At 44.4% G+C, this 15765-nt stretch overlaps 1 protein-coding gene across 2 annotated transcripts in view; it reads left to right on the top strand.

The window, feature by feature from the left end:
- Positions 1-15284, top strand: part of STAP1 (signal transducing adaptor family member 1) — a 63639-nt gene extending 48355 nt beyond the window's left edge. For both annotated transcript variants that reach the window (XM_066574290.1, XM_066574289.1), the window contains exons 8-11: positions 3187-3286; positions 6079-6216; positions 10642-10692; positions 15187-15284. In XM_066574290.1, the coding sequence (XP_066430387.1) occupies positions 3187-3286; positions 6079-6216; positions 10642-10655 (252 nt within the window). In that variant the 3' untranslated portion in view covers positions 10656-10692; positions 15187-15284. The remainder of the gene's footprint in view (positions 1-3186; positions 3287-6078; positions 6217-10641; positions 10693-15186) is intronic.
- The last annotated feature ends 481 nt before the right edge of the window (positions 15285-15765 follow it).

Genomic DNA, 15765 nt, shown 5'->3' with positions numbered 1-15765 from the left:
TACATATGCGACCGCAGTCGCATTGTCCAACTGAACCCGGACCGAACAGCCCGCCAGCTGAGGCGCAAAAAACTGCAGTGCTCGAAGGATGGCCTGGACCTCCAAGACATTGATCGGCAGGAGAGTCTCCTGACCGGACCAGGCCCCCTATGCCAACAGGCCCTGAAAGGTTCCATCCCAACCAGTCAGGCTTGCGTCTGTGGTGATAAGCAGCCACTGCGGAGGCAGTAACGACCCGCCCTGCTGAAACCACCGCAAGTCCAACCACCACCAAGACGAGCGCGGCATGCCCGTCGTAATTAATATTTCCTAATTGAGGTCACACCTCTACCTGTCCCACTTCGCCAGTAGAGTCCACTGTAGTGGGCGATAGTGAAACTGGGCAAACGAAATTGCCTCAAATGTGGAGACCATCAGCCCCAAAACTCTGATGCCGTGCCGAATCGTTACCCGACGCCTGGTGCAGAGGAAGTGCACCTGTATCAATAGACACTGGTGCTTAGCTGCTGGGAATGAGACCTGGCCCTGTAGGGTATCGAAAGACATCCCCAGAAACTCCAAGCGCTAGGACGGTACCGGAGACTATTTCTGGTTTTTGATGACCCATCCGAATCTGGTCAACGTATCCAATGTGATATGGAAAAGGACCTGGGGGTACTAGTGAACTATAGACTTAACTGGAGCAATCAATGCCAGTCAGCTGCTGCAAAAGCAAATAAAGTCTTGGGGTACATTAAAAGAGGTATAGGGGGGAGGGATGAGAACATTATTCTTCCACTATATAAGGTACTTGTCAGGCCCCACATGGAATACTGTATACAGTTCTGGTCACCGATGCTCAGGAAAGATATTGCAGTGCTTGAGGGGGTTCAAAGAAGGGCAACTAAATTAATAAATGGAATGGGAGGACTGGAATACCCAGAGAGGCACCAAAACTGGGATTATTTACCCTGGGGAAAAGACAGCTAAGGGGCGACCAAATAACTCTGTATAAATACATGAGGGGACAATTCAAGGATCTCTCCCATGATGTGTTTATACCCAGGACCACGACGGTAACAAGAGGGCATCCGCTACGTCTAGAAGAAAGCAGGTTTCATCACCAACATAGAAGGTATAATAATGAAATGTGGATAGCGCTCCAGAGAATGGGAAAAGGAGAGGGAAATGAGAGGGTGAGATAACAAGAAACGAACTCACCCGACGACAGCGGGCCAATATAAAAGAGGCTCCGAGAAAGGCTGACAGCTCGGCCGAAACGCGTCGCAAAATAAAGGTTTCCCTACTAGAGATGAGCAAACGTGCTCGGCCACGCCCCTTTTTCCCCTGAATACCGCGAATTCCGAGTACTTCCGTACTCGGGCGAAAAAATTCGGGGGGCGCCGTGGCGGCACGGGGGGTAGCAGTGGGGAGTGGGGGGGAGAGGGAGAGAGAGAGGGCTCCCCCCTGTTCCCCGCTGCTCCCCCCCCCCGCACCGCCACGCCTCTCCCCGCCCCCCAGCGCCCCCCGAATCTTTTCACCCGAGTACTGAAGTACTCGAAAATGGCGGTACTCGGGCGCGTAAGTACTCGAAACGAGTACGTTCGCTCATCTCTATTCCCTACTTATTATTTGGATTCTGCCTGCTTTCCGGGATTCAGGGGTGCTTTTCAACAAGCACCCCTGAGAAGTAAGCGCTAGATGCTGCTAAACTTTTGGTGTTCTAAACACATTCCCATATCTTTCTTGTCTGCTATATTTTCGTAACACTGGAGCGCTGGTATTTTTGTACTATTTTGTATATTTACATTACAGAATGTGATATATAACCGATTATTAAATGCTTTTGGATTATCGAAAAGTCATAGAAAATCACCTCCAAGGGTAGGCAACTGAAGGTAAAATGCAAAAATACAGTTTGCCGTTGCTGATTTTGTGCATTTGCTGTACGTCCATTTAATTTTTTTTCTCTGACAGAAAATTATTGGCAAAAATCATACTTTTGATTAGCGCTGAGTGAACTTTTGAAAAGTTTTGGTTAGCTGAACTTCCGTTCAGTCTGAATTAGTTTGAATCAAATTGGAACTTCGACGGTACCTCTAAAATTGGTGTACAACATGGCGATCCTTGGTTAGCACTGTTAAGGAATTCAATGTTCCGTCAATATGCTGTGAGGCTCCAAATCGGAGGTGGTTATGGCGGCCGCCGTGAGAAAGCAATGAAACACAGAGATCAGGCCTGTGTCTAGAAGCAATATGTGCTTATTCTGTACTTTGTCATTTCTTATACAAAAAATAGAAGGCGTATCAGTAGGCGTATCAGTGCAAAGGCTAGTGTTACAAAGTTCAATCTGTTATACTGAGGTCAAAGTACTAAGGTGGTGAATAATTGCGTTTTCTCAATAAACATGGCTTCTTTTGTTGGAATGTAGACTGACTGTCTAGTACCTTGATTCTTTATCACAATCTACATTTCAATCACATGCCCTAGACAGCAGTTAATGATCGAAGCATTCCATTATCCTTTGATCATTGTAACGAGATTAACAAGATCTTGGAGACATGATGGACATTTAAGATTACACCTCTACTTAATGTAATTAAGTACTAACCTAAATGTACAAGCATTTATCAGAGCTTTTCATAGGACACAGAATAGAGTGTACAATTTAGGCCTAAAGCCTCCGGAAACGTGTATCAAAGATACATACATATATAAATTAATATGTTCATAACCCTCACAGCACTAATGCCTTGCAGCACAGGGGTCCTATATTTAAATCTGATAACATCTGCATGGAGTTTGTATGTTCTCTTTGTATTTCACAATATCCTTTATTTTCATAGCATATACATATTGCACAGCACTCAATACTACTTGATAATCTCTATCCCCGTTGGGGCTCATAATCTATATTCACCTATTAGTATGTTTTTGGAGAGTGAGAGGAACCCACACAAACTCCATGCAGATGTTATCAGATTTGAATATAGGACCCCAGCACTGCAAGTCAACACTGCTAGCTGCTGAGCCACAGCTGCTTCTTCCTCTTCTGCCTCTTCCTCCTTTTGATGCATCTGCCCTATTATTTTATGATATTCTGTAGCCTTTTTTTTCCTTGCATTCTCTTGTTCCTGACCTTTTCATGTAGGGGGTACCATTTAGTAACATTTATTTAATATTCTCTTTTATTTCTTTAATACTTAGGTCACAGTGAACAGCCTTAAAGAAGTCGTTAATCACTTTATTAATGAAACCAGAGGGAAGCTGACGCCATTTATTTATGATGTATATGACACACATATCGGTATGAAGCTTTTCTTAATATTATAACTTCATTGTGCTTTCTGATTTTAATGTACAGGTAATCTTGTCTGAAACTGGCCATAGGGGGCGCTCACATGTAGCTGATTTGCTGCAGATTTTCCACAGTATAAAAAATCCACAGCAGATCCACACCAAAATCCGCATTAAAATCTACATTGGAGTGTATTTTGACATTTTTGTGCAAATCTGCAGCATAATATTTTAACCCTTCAATTACTAGTGTGAAATGTGCTGTGGATCTGCACAAAATGCTGCGGCGATTTTTTTTTTTTTTTTTTTTTTTTTTTTTTTCTGCTGTGACAAATCCGCCACAAGTGAAACCCACCTTTAAGCTGGCTTCACACGGGCGAGAAGATCGCGCAAGATTTGTGCATTGCGAGACACAAAAATCTCACACAAATATGAACCCCATTCTTCATGAGCAATATTCTTCTGCATTGCACTGTGATTCGATGTTACGTGGGAAACAAATCCCGGCATTTTCTATCCTTCTGCATGCTTTCGCATCACAGCAGCTTCTGAAAGGCACTGGCGGCAGCATCGCACCACATGCTAGGTGCATGCGACGCAAGGACTCTCATTGAAAACAATAGGAGAAACTCTGTGAACCTCCGCCACTGCTTGACATGAAAACACCTTGCATCCTCTGTGAATTCACATGGTGGGGAGCACGATATGGGGGGCAGGATTCATGGCACCATATCGTGCTCGCCTGTGTGAAGCCAGCCTTAGGGTAAGTTCACATAGCCTCTGGTCACTACAGATTTTCCACAGCAGAATACCTGCAATGAATGCATAGTTAACCCGCAGCGGTCAAATCTGCTAATGGTGGGGATTTTGCCACGGATTTCAGTGCAGATTTGCAGAGCATTTTACCCTTTGCATTGCATTTAACATCCGCCGCCTACGACAATTTATATAGAGAGTTTTTCCACACCTTATGGACAAGATTTGTTACATTTCATCCATATGGCTTGCACAGTATGGGCTTCTACCACTAGCTTTTTTCTTTTTTTCTTTTTTTTACGCTGCGATATCGCTGCATTTTCTCAATGGGAATTTCTAATGTTAAAATTGCATCGCACAAAAATTGCAATTTGTGCTTTTACGATTTTTGTGCGATGCGATTTAACATTAGAAAGTCCCATTGAAAGAAATGCAGCAATGTCGCAGTGTTAAAAAAAACGCTAGTGGGTAGAAGCCCAATTTTTATCCCAGGATAAAACCGTAAAGTGGATGATTTTTGCAAAATCTCATCCACCCGCAACGGCCAAACCGCTCTGAAATTGACATGCCGCACGGAATTCAAAGCCGCGGCATGTCAATTGTATCGCTGTTTCCGCTGTGGCCATCTCTCTTCTCTATGGGGAAGAGCTGGCCGCAGCGTAATAAGCTGCTTGAAAACCCGTGGGACTTCAAGCTACAGAAATCTCACAGAATTTCCATGTGGTCTCCGTGCGGACATTCTATGAGATTTCCATCCCATGTGACTGCAGCCTAAGGCCGCCTGCAGACGAGCGGGTCGGATCTGGCGGCGAGAATTCTCACCACGGGACCCGACCCGAGAGCCTGCAGTGACGAGCGCGTACTCACCCGCGCCTGGCGGCCCCGGCTCTTTCATGGGCCAGCTGCCGCGCAGCCCGGAGCCGGCGGCCGGGTGAGTGCGAGCCCCGCACAAAAATAGGACATGCCGCGGTTTGTTTGCCGCACGAGATTTCGCGCGGCCAAACCGCGGCCATCTGCATAGGAGTGCGTATTGTAATGCACTCCTATGCAGACTTTCAGTGGCGGAAATCCCGCGGGAAATACCGCCGCGGGATTTCCGCCCGTGTGCAGGCGGCCTAATACTGCAGATTTTCCACGCAAAAAACCTGCAGTATTTACATTTCATATGAACATACCATAATTGTTGCCTGCTACCTGCTCTATATACAATAGAATACATATATTATTACTATATCTTTTCATGTTTCTCTCATCAGCCTGTGTGTGTGTGTGTGTGTGTGTGTATCTTCCTTCTTAGTAAATAACAGCATCTAAATGGTTAACTTGTTCAATATTATACACTTGTATGTATTAGAGTCTTGCATCTTGTCTCCTACACACCGTTCTCACAACGCCCTCACACAGATCTTTCTCAGGAGAGAGTTCTGGGGCCCCCACCGTTGAGCAGCTACTCAGGCCCCCTCCTTCGTGTGTTTAGGATAATGAACACAGTATAAGTTTTGTTTATAAGAAATCACGTGTTTTAGTAGTAATGCACACCTTAAAGCGTTAACATATGCTAATCATTAGAACCTAGAGCTAATTATGAGTTCTTATGATTTTAGGGGAATGTATTTCTATTGCTACGTCATTTGGAGTATATATGTACCATGATGCTATTAATAAATCAAAAGCGTACTGATTTTGACAAGCCTTGTGTCAGGCTCAGATACTCTGCATGCATGCACTTCTCAATAACCATTTTGGCCCACACAGTGAAATCAGAGGGGCCCATATGGACAAGATACCTTTCCTATTTATATTATAAAAATGTCTGTTGAATTTCCTATAATTTGTGAAGAATTATGGCAAAATCCCATGACATACAGCGGATATTGAAAAGATTTTACAAATATAATTTTAGTTCTGTGTACATTTGTTATAAATAATCATATACTGCTCAATTTCAGCCATTTAAGGAGAAAACTGTTTATTTATCCAAAAGATACATAAAATAGAATTTTTAAAAATCTGTTAACGCTGTCTGGTTTTGTCTTTCCGTTTCAGATTACAGTGTAAAAGAGACTGGCACCGCGACGGACACACAGAAAAAATCACAGTCCAAAATAAGACAGATGGCGAATCAGCTTTCCCAAGGAATCTCTATGCCAGCACAACGTGCAAAGGAAAATGCCTACGTTAACGGTGATTATTTTGGGTTAAATAAATGCATATTTTGGATCACTCATACCTCTGAAAGTAGAGTAGAGTAGGTCCGACCCTGTGTACATTTCTGGTATAATTTATGCCACTAATTATCAAAATATGGTAGGGTCAAGGTTTCCAGATGTGGTAGTGTTGCCGATTCTTGCCATGTTATGTTACATGTGAATGTACCTTTTACTTTTCCAGTAACATGTAATGTGTTGAGCTTGTAACTTCATACACAAATTGCACAGTAAGGCACTAGAAAGGAAAGAAAATATGATGTGGGACTCACAGGTGAGGGAACGGGGAGTCTGGGGAGCAATGTTTCATACTTGCTGAGTGCCCCATCCCTGCTCTATGCCCCTGGGAGCTTGGCACTGGTACACGGTTTTACCCCATTCAGATGCAGATTTCTATCAGTTCATGACTGATGTATCAGATAAAATTGATTTTCCTTCAAGCAACAAAGTCCTCCTCCCTAACATTCTATTTTCAGCGATAGAGCATCTTTTCAGTGATACTTAGAATGAGCTACAGTAAAAACTGAAGCCAGAACCTCTTTCAATCCAGGGCAGATGTCAAAAATGTAACTCTTGCCTCAATTGGATCCAGTTTAGGCATCCCACACCTCTTGGGAAGCAGCAGATTTTCTCTCACTTAATTTAATTATATGACTCTGTAGCAACTTCATATTATACAGCAGGGTCGTAGCTAGGTTGGGGACAGCAGGGGCATGTGATCCGGGTGCAATGAAGAAGGGGGCATCAGACCAGCCTACAGTCAAAGGAGGCATCAGGTGTTTGTGGCAGGAAAGCAGAGGAAGAAATACCTTGAGGTCTAAAGGTACCTCTGATGTGATGATCAGGTGTTAAGTCACATGTACAGGAGGGCTGCCGGAGAATTAAAAGAATCGCTGGTGACATCATGAGCATGTGATCAGTCACATAAGTAGAAAGAGTCAGACTTCAGGCTGGGCGGTCAGGGTAATTCTTGCAGTCTTTTCTACAGTACAGAAAATGAAGAGCCTCATGAGCAGGTGAGAGAGAGAGCTAACACGGTGGAGGAAAAAAGTTCAGGGTTTCTGTCCCTCTGTTCTGTTTTTGGAGGAGAGAAACTGATTTTAAAATGGGGGGGGGGACAATCCTTTTATCCCCCTAATGATTTTGATGGGGTTTCAAAAAAAAGACTTCTGTTTGCTCTCATTCTTGTCAGGTTTTTGATTTTTGGGACAGAAAAATAACGCTGCAGACTGCTCTATTTTTCCATCCAAAAAAAAGGCAGATCTGACAGACCTTTTAGTTGAAACCCATTTGAAATCAATGGGGAAAAAAAACTGTTCCATTTTTGCAGGAGAGAAACTGAAATTAAAATGAAAAAATGGAACAGAGAGACAGAAACCCTGAACTGACCCCAACGCCGGTGTGACAGCAGCCTAACAGCAGTTGTAACGGCCAATAACAATCAATTTACAAGCGGTGCCAACATGCTGTTCAGCACATACCGTATTTCAGCTGTATCCCAAATGTAAAAAGTTCTGTCACATTAATTCATTAATTGGGGTGGGTAACAAACTGTACCTTTGCCCTGGTAGCAGTAAGACCTAGCTACACCTCTGTGTATAGCAGCTGTACAGCTGCAAATATGGACGATTTCACAAAAGCCTAATATGGGCCCTTTACTGCACCCATATTATGCTCATGTGACATTGGCGTATGGTGTCTTTTTGCTTTCAGCTGAACAGAAATACAGAAATTCTGTTTATGTCCAAGTTAGAATCCATTTTCCGTTCTCAAAATATTTCTTATCAAGGAGACTGCTTTTCTTTGCAGCTATTGAAGATGTCAGAATATACCTATTACAGAGTTATCATGACAGTGGTAGTAATGAAAACCCAGCCACTGGGTCCTAGACTATCTAGCAGTGGAAGTATTTTCTGACCTTTTGGTCTCCTGCACATGGCCTGCTCGGCAGCGGAATCCAACCCTATGCCCAGCCGGCCAACCCTGCGTACCTGTCCGCAGTCTTCATAATCTGTGCTGCAGATGCGTCTGTCAGTAGGCGATGACACGGATCCCGCGACCTTTCCGCAATGATTGCAGAATGGCCAAGTGGCAGACGGCTTCCGTTGACTTCAATGCAAGCTGTCCGCACGGTAAGCCTTCAGACATGCGCAGTACAGTTCGCTAGGTGATGACATGGAGTTTGCAACCTTTTTGCAATGTCATTGAGGAAGGGCCGCGGGTTGGATGGCTTCCATTGACTTCAATGGAAGTCGTCCGTGTGGAATCCGCACAGCAATAGAACATGCTGCGATTTCGCCTCCACCAGCGGAAAATCGCAATCAATTTCCACCCATGTCTTTCTGGAGAGGAAGGATATTATAGGCTATAAATCTAACATTATTTGTTAATCCAGGTATACAGGCAGGTAGGAACTATTAGGGGTTGATCCAGGGAACAGTCTGATTGCCATTAGGGAGTCGGGAAATATTTCCCCAAAAGGGCTAATTGGCTCCTGTTCTTGGGGTTTTTTGCCTTCCTCTGGATCAACAAAACAGGAGGATAAACAGGCTGGACTAGATGGACATGGTCTTCATTCAGCCTTACGAACTATGTTACTATGTAGAGGAAATCACGTTTTGCCATAGCATACTATGGACAGTATTTGCTGCGAAATCCGGAGGCGGACACCCGCTCCGGAATCTGCAATGCAAATCCACCCGTCTGGAGTTGGCCTAATATGCAGCAGATATAACACAACTATACACAGACGCCTAAGGTGTTATGATTAGGGTGAAGCAAGGCCTGAAACTCTCAAATATGTCTGAATGACCCTCGGATGAGTACAACTTTGTCACATAGCGAATATCGCTAGGCGTTGCCTTCAGTAGATTGTAGAACTTCATTTGGACTGAATGTGATGGACTCTTACATTTACCGTATAACATGGCTGCTTCCTCTCAGTCTCTGTTGGTTGCTGGCAGTCTCTGGTTCCTCAGTCCAGCACCCACTGTCCTCTCCAAGCAGTCCTTTCTCACAGTCTCTGGATTCCATTGCTGCTCCTCTCTCACAGACAGCAGCTTCTCTGCAGACTATTACATCCTTCTAGGTAGCACCTCACCAACATAGTCCCTGTGCTCTCTCCTGTGGCGCAGCAAGAAATTATCCTTTGCTATAGCCAGCCACCAGATAGTTCCCAGTGAGCATGTTCAGTTCTGTTGCGCAAATGTTAGCATATATGATTTTTAGCACAAATTTTGGCGCATCTTACTTCAATTACCATAGCAACAGTTTAGGGTAGCCCCTTACAAAGAACAGAAAAAAAAGTTACATCTACAAGTAAGGGCCGGACCACATTGTCTTCACCATCTGTTTCATGTGCGGAGTGTAGTAGTGTGTACCGGCCTGACCATGGGTCCCTGGACCTCAATCCGGAGCATCATACATGAATATGATGCTATTAGTTTGAGTCTGTGGACTCAAGGTCAGGCCAGGCCAGGGCACAAGTCTGCATTCTGTACGCAAAACGCATTTAGCAGAAGACAGTGTGGTCGAACCCTTAGTAGACAATCAGTTGAGGTGGTCTGTAAAGCTGACCATAATGCACTGACAACAGAGAGCGGTATGCTTAGATGAAGAATACAGTGGCCACAATTTTCATAAATACTAGATCTAAGCATTAATTAAGCCTAGTTCATTAATAAGCAAAGACCCATTGGTATAGTGAGCCATGTTTACAAATCAAGTCTATTGGATGTGGAATATTTGTCCTTATTTTGTTTTTGTAATTGCCCGTTTTATTTAAAGGGGTTGTCCCGCGCCGAAAGGTTTTTTTTTTTTCAATAGGCCCCCCGTTCGGCGCGAGACAAACACAAGGGATGGGTTAAAAAAAACAAAAAACAGTTTAGTACTTACCCGAATCCCCGCTCTGCGGCGACTTCTTTCTTACCTTAGCAAGATGGCCGCCGGGATCTTCACCCATGATGCACCGCGGGTCTTCTCCCATGGTGCACCGTGGGCTCTGTGCGGTCCATTGCCGATTCCAGCCTCCTGATTGGCTGGAATCGGCACACGTGACGGGGCGGAGCTACGAGGACCAGCTCTCTGGCACGAGCGGGCCCATTCACCAGGGAGAAGACCAGACTGCGCAAGCGCGTCTAATCGGGCGATTAGACGCTGAAATTAGATGGCACCATGGCGACGAGGACGCCAGCAACGGAACAGGTAAGTGAATAACTTCTGTATGGCTCATAATTAATGCACGATGTACATTACAAAGTGCATTAATATGGCCATACAGAAGTGCTGAACCCCACTTTCTTTCACGGGACAACCCCTTTAATTTGTGGGACATCCCAGTTTACATGAGTTATCCCAAGAGCTGTATTATATATCAGTTATTAATTTTTTTTTTTTTTATCAGTATTTCCAAGATGAATGTATAACGACAAGTAAAAGCAAGAACAATGTCCTGGTAAGCATCTCTTTAACGTCTGGAGACATGGAGCTCTTTAAAAAAAAAAAAAAAAATCATAACTTTATTAACATTTTTCCATCAACATAACTATACTGACTTCTTTTTGTTATTCTTCCGTTGTATAGCTGAGTTGTATTTTTCAGTGGCACCATATAATGTCCCGAAAAACGTACAAAAAAAATCTGCACAAAGTTAAATGGAAAATAAACCGTGTATACAGTGATGCAAAACAGGTCCCAAATATAGTGCTACCAAATTTATATAGTTATTTCTGTGTTGTACTATTATTGAAAAACCTTTTGAAAGAAAAAAACATTACTTTTTGTCACCACGTTCTGAGTGCCACATTAAAAAAACACATCTGTCAGAATGAGGGCTAGTTGTTTGCAAGGCAGGCTGTAGGAGATGGGGTGACCAACCCCTCCACCCTTCCCCCTAATTCTAGCATTGTGATTTTTTTTTTTTGTCTGACGGTATTCACCATGCGGGATAAATAATACATTATTGTAATATGTCGGATGCATCTTCTAAACATAAGAATGTTAAAATCCTGATTAGTGCCAAAAGGGGTTTCCTCATGATTTAAAATTGCTTTGCAACCCCCCTGTCCTTCCTAGTTGTTGCGAACAGGACATGTGACTGCTGCAGCCAATCACGGACTTTAGAAGGTCACTGCTGTAGTCAGTTAATTGGCTGTAGAAGTCACATGTCCTGGTCAGCAGCAATCAGGAAGGATAAAGAAGTTGCGAAACAATTGTAAGGTCACTCTCACACACGTTTTTAACGCAGCGGTTTACAGCATTTACACCCCCCCCCCCCCCTTCCCCTTTATTGCAGTGGGCGATACAGGACATCAAAAGCACACCGAACGCCTGACAATAGTGCACATTATAAACGCAGCGCTAAAATGCTCATCTGAGAAGCCCCATTAACCCCTTGAGTGGCGGGTTTCCTACCACCCTGTCGTGCCCACCAGGGCAGGCTTTTTAAAATGGTCTAATCATTGAATTTCAACTAATTTTGCAGTTGCGTCTCAAAAGCCATAACTTTTTCATTTTTCCATTGACATGGCCATATAAGGGCTTGTTTTTTGCGGGACATGTTGTGATTTTTTAAACAGGAGGGAGGAAAAAAAGAAATGGGGAAAAAAAGAAAAAAAGGGGCCATGCCATTAAGAGGTTAAATAATGCATTAACTTCCTTCTCTGGGTCATTACGACGCATGGATACCACATGTGTGATTGTATTTTTGATTTTTTTACAAAGTAAAGGGAGACAAGTGTTTTTATTGTTTTTTTTAATAATTTTGTAACTTTTTTTTTTGTCCCTTTAGGCCAAAAACAGACTGCAGCATGTAAAGGGTTAACACAGCAGAGATCGGAGGTTTTCTCTGATCTCTGCTGTAAGAGCAGGTACCTAGCTGTCCTCTGACAGCCAAGCATTAAGCCCTCCCTGCCACAGAGACCATCGGCTTGCTTCTGACAAGCCGATGGTCTCTATGGCAATCTGTAAACAAAGCAGGAGATTGCCGGCATGTCGGCAATATCTTCTGCTGGTTTTTCAAAGCCCTTGCTTTGTTCTCTGTGGGTCTGTGCAGGCAGAGCACACTGTCACAGCTTGTGGCATTGTGCTCTGCAGCTCCCATAGTGATACATAGCCCGGAAATCTTCCGGGGTATATCACTATGGGCAGTGGAGCTCGTCCCGGAAAATTTCCGGGCGTGCCACTCAAGGGATTAAAGTAAAGTGCATTGTAAAAAAAAAAAAAGCTCTTCATGCAGGTGTAGAGTGGTTATACCAGATAAATAACATTCCAGTATTAAGGTAAACTGGCCAGGAACTGGTTTTCAAAGTTGTTGGCAATGACCATGAAAAGTGTGGTATTCAAGTAAGTTCATACCAAGAGTGCAATAAAAGGGGCTCTCGGGTTACAGTGTCTTCCCTGTTTGTGTTGGCAATTTTAACGGGATTGTGTCCTCCGAAAATGACCTGATCTGTAGAGAAAGCGTTGCAGCAGTCATCTCACTAACATCACAGGCAGGATTACACTGAGAGGTGACACCTATATGTAGATAACACAGGACCCACCACTTACAATAGGTGATGAGCTGTAACTATCGACTCCCCTCCCTGCAGGTCATGGAACATGTCTAGAACAGTCTCCTATACAAAGTCAATGGGTCCCCTCCTGACCATTGTGTGAATGGCCCATGAAGGAGCCAAAAAGCATATCTTGTAAATCATACATGTCAAACACAAGGCCCACGGACCAAATCCAGCCTGCTATTTCACCGTATGTAGCCCGCCGGCCATGCAGCATTCCTACAGGCATTCCACTCACCCATCCTGCAGCTCTGATGCTGCAAAGGCAGTGCAGAATCTGTGACCTCCAACCGCACATCCCCCACCCCACGTCACCAGTCAGACTCAGCAGTGGCTGCCACTGCCGCTGGTCCAGAGCTGCAGCCTGGGTGCATAAAATGCCTGTAGGGACGCTGGCCGGCCTGAGGTCAATAGGGAAGGTCGCTATTACTGCTGGAACTACTATGGGGATCACTTATTACTAGGGAAATATAGGGGGCACGTTTACTACTGGAACTACTATGGGCATCTCTTACTACTAGGGAAATATAGGGGGCACTGTTACTACTGAAACCACTATGGGAGGCATCATTACTATTGGGGCCACAATGGGTGTCGCTATTACTACTGGGTATATTATAGGGGGACACTATTACTATTAAACCCACCATGGTGGGTACTATTACTACTGGTGTCAACAATATAAGGGACACACTATTAGGGCAGTCACTGTTATTACTGAGGGCCACTATAGGGGTTACTATTACTACTAGGGCCACTGCGGTGGGGTCACTAAGCAGGTCACTATTACTATTGGGGCCACTATGGGGGTCACTTAATACTACTGGATGCACCATATGGGGTACTATTACTACTGAGGCCATCAATATAAAGGTCCCTTACTACTGGGGCCACTGTGGGAATTACTACTATTACTGGGGACACTATTACTGGGGCCACTATTATTGGGGTCATTTTTACTACTGAGGCCACAATGGGGAACACAATACTGGGTCCACTATAGGAGCACTATTACTATTGGGGCCACTGGGGGGGGGGGGGGCAGGCACTATTACTGGGACCACTATGTAGGGCCCCATTACTACTGGGGTGACTTATTATTGGGGTTACTATGGGGGACACTATTACTATGCAGTATTACAATTATAATCAGCCATTTGAAGGCAACCATAAGGCTGATGTGGCCCTCGTGAAAATAAGTTTGACACCCCTTGTTCTAAATGCTCTTAATGCTGTTATATGTAGCTTAGGAAAGATGGCCGCCCCCATAGCCGTGTACGGACAACAGAATTAAAATTCTACAATCGGGAAAATAAAAAAAAAAAAAAAGATTAGGAAAATGTTTCACTATCTTGTTTAAATTAATACGGGAAAAGGGTTGGTGATCTAGTGCCTTTAACCTTGGTGCACGAAGCAATTAAACTAGTCTTAATGTTAACCAATCTTATTCATAGTAGTCACATACAGCTAATATAAGAGCAATTCATTACCGGGAGCTTTATTTAGGACCCTCTAAAGGTTTGTTAATTCATTCAATTCTCTGGCATAATGATATCATCAGGAATACATCCTTAGGGCTATTTCAGACGACCGTATATCGGCTCGGTTTTTCACGCCGAGCCGATATACGGTGTCCTTGTCTGCGGGGGGGGGGGGGGGGGGGGGGGGGGGGATGGAAGAGCCAGGAGCAGGAACTGAGCTCTTGCTCCCTCTCCGCCCCTCTCCACTATTTGTAATAGGAGGGGGCGGGGCTAAGTACCGGTGCTTAGCTCTGCCCCTGTCCCGCCCCTCCCATTGCAAATAGTGGCGAGGGGCGGGAGCTCAGTTCCTGCTCCTGGCTCTTCCATCCCCCCCCCCCCCCCTCTGCAGACAAGGACACCGTATATCCGCTCGGCGTGAAAACCGAGCCGATATACGGTCGTCTAAATAAGCCCTTAAGTCATTTTTTTAGGTGGTGAAAACTGCAGGTTCTCCTTAAGTTTTTTTTTTTTTTTACACGAACTACAAAAATGCAAGATTTTGTAGCGATGTGAAGCTTGTGGTTTCCAATGGGTTCTTTCATGTGTTTTGTTGCGATGCACAAATCTCACACGATTTTCCCGACTATGTGAAGAGAGTCTGAGGGCAGATTCAAAGTGCACCGGACACAGACACTCTGTCCACGAACCGTGCGGGAGACCGCACATCTGCATGCCCTGTTCCCAGGGGAGACTTGCCCGAAAATAGAACATGCTGCAAGATTATTTTTTTTCCATCTCTCAACGCCCCTGTGAGAGTTCACCCATGTAAATAAACGCATTGAGAAGAATGGTTCTGTATTTGTGCACGTTTTGTGCTCACGTGTTCAATGGAGTCAGAGTTTAATTAAAACTACACATTTTGTATTTCAGAACACATCAACGCAGAAGGTTTTGGATTAAACCATGCGGAGCAAAATTCCAGATCAAGTTATAGAAATAGCTGCAATAAAGAAAAACTATCATGGCAACCGTTACCTTGTATTGTACCAAACCTAAACAAACAACGAATGTATAGCTGCTCTTTCCTCCATCTGTGATTTGGGGGCCACTCGGTGGACCACCGTGATCACTGCTCCAATGATCTATTTGCACTAGAGATGAGCGAACATTCGGGTGTTTTTGCACTCAAGCACCGCTTTTTCAGAGTAACTGACTACTCGGACGAAAAGATGCGGGGGGGGGGGGGGGGGAGGGGGGAGAGCAGGGGGGGAGCTCACCCCCGGTGCCCCCCGAATCTTTTCGTCCAAGTAGTCACTCAGAAAAAGCGGTGTTTGAGTGCAAAAACACCTGAACCGAGTACGCTCGCTCATCTTTAATCTGCACATTTATTAGAACACACTTCCACTACTGTAGGGTTACACCACCTGTAAGCACTGATAACACTATATGCAGGTATCACATTACAGGCTACACGACCTAAAATATTCTATGCATATGGAAAATGTACAA

The sequence above is a fragment of the Eleutherodactylus coqui genome, chromosome 7, assembly GCF_035609145.1.
Source record: "Eleutherodactylus coqui strain aEleCoq1 chromosome 7, aEleCoq1.hap1, whole genome shotgun sequence".
Classification (NCBI taxonomy): Eukaryota; Metazoa; Chordata; class Amphibia; order Anura; family Eleutherodactylidae; genus Eleutherodactylus; species Eleutherodactylus coqui.
This window is presented reverse-complemented; position numbering and strand designations above follow the sequence as displayed.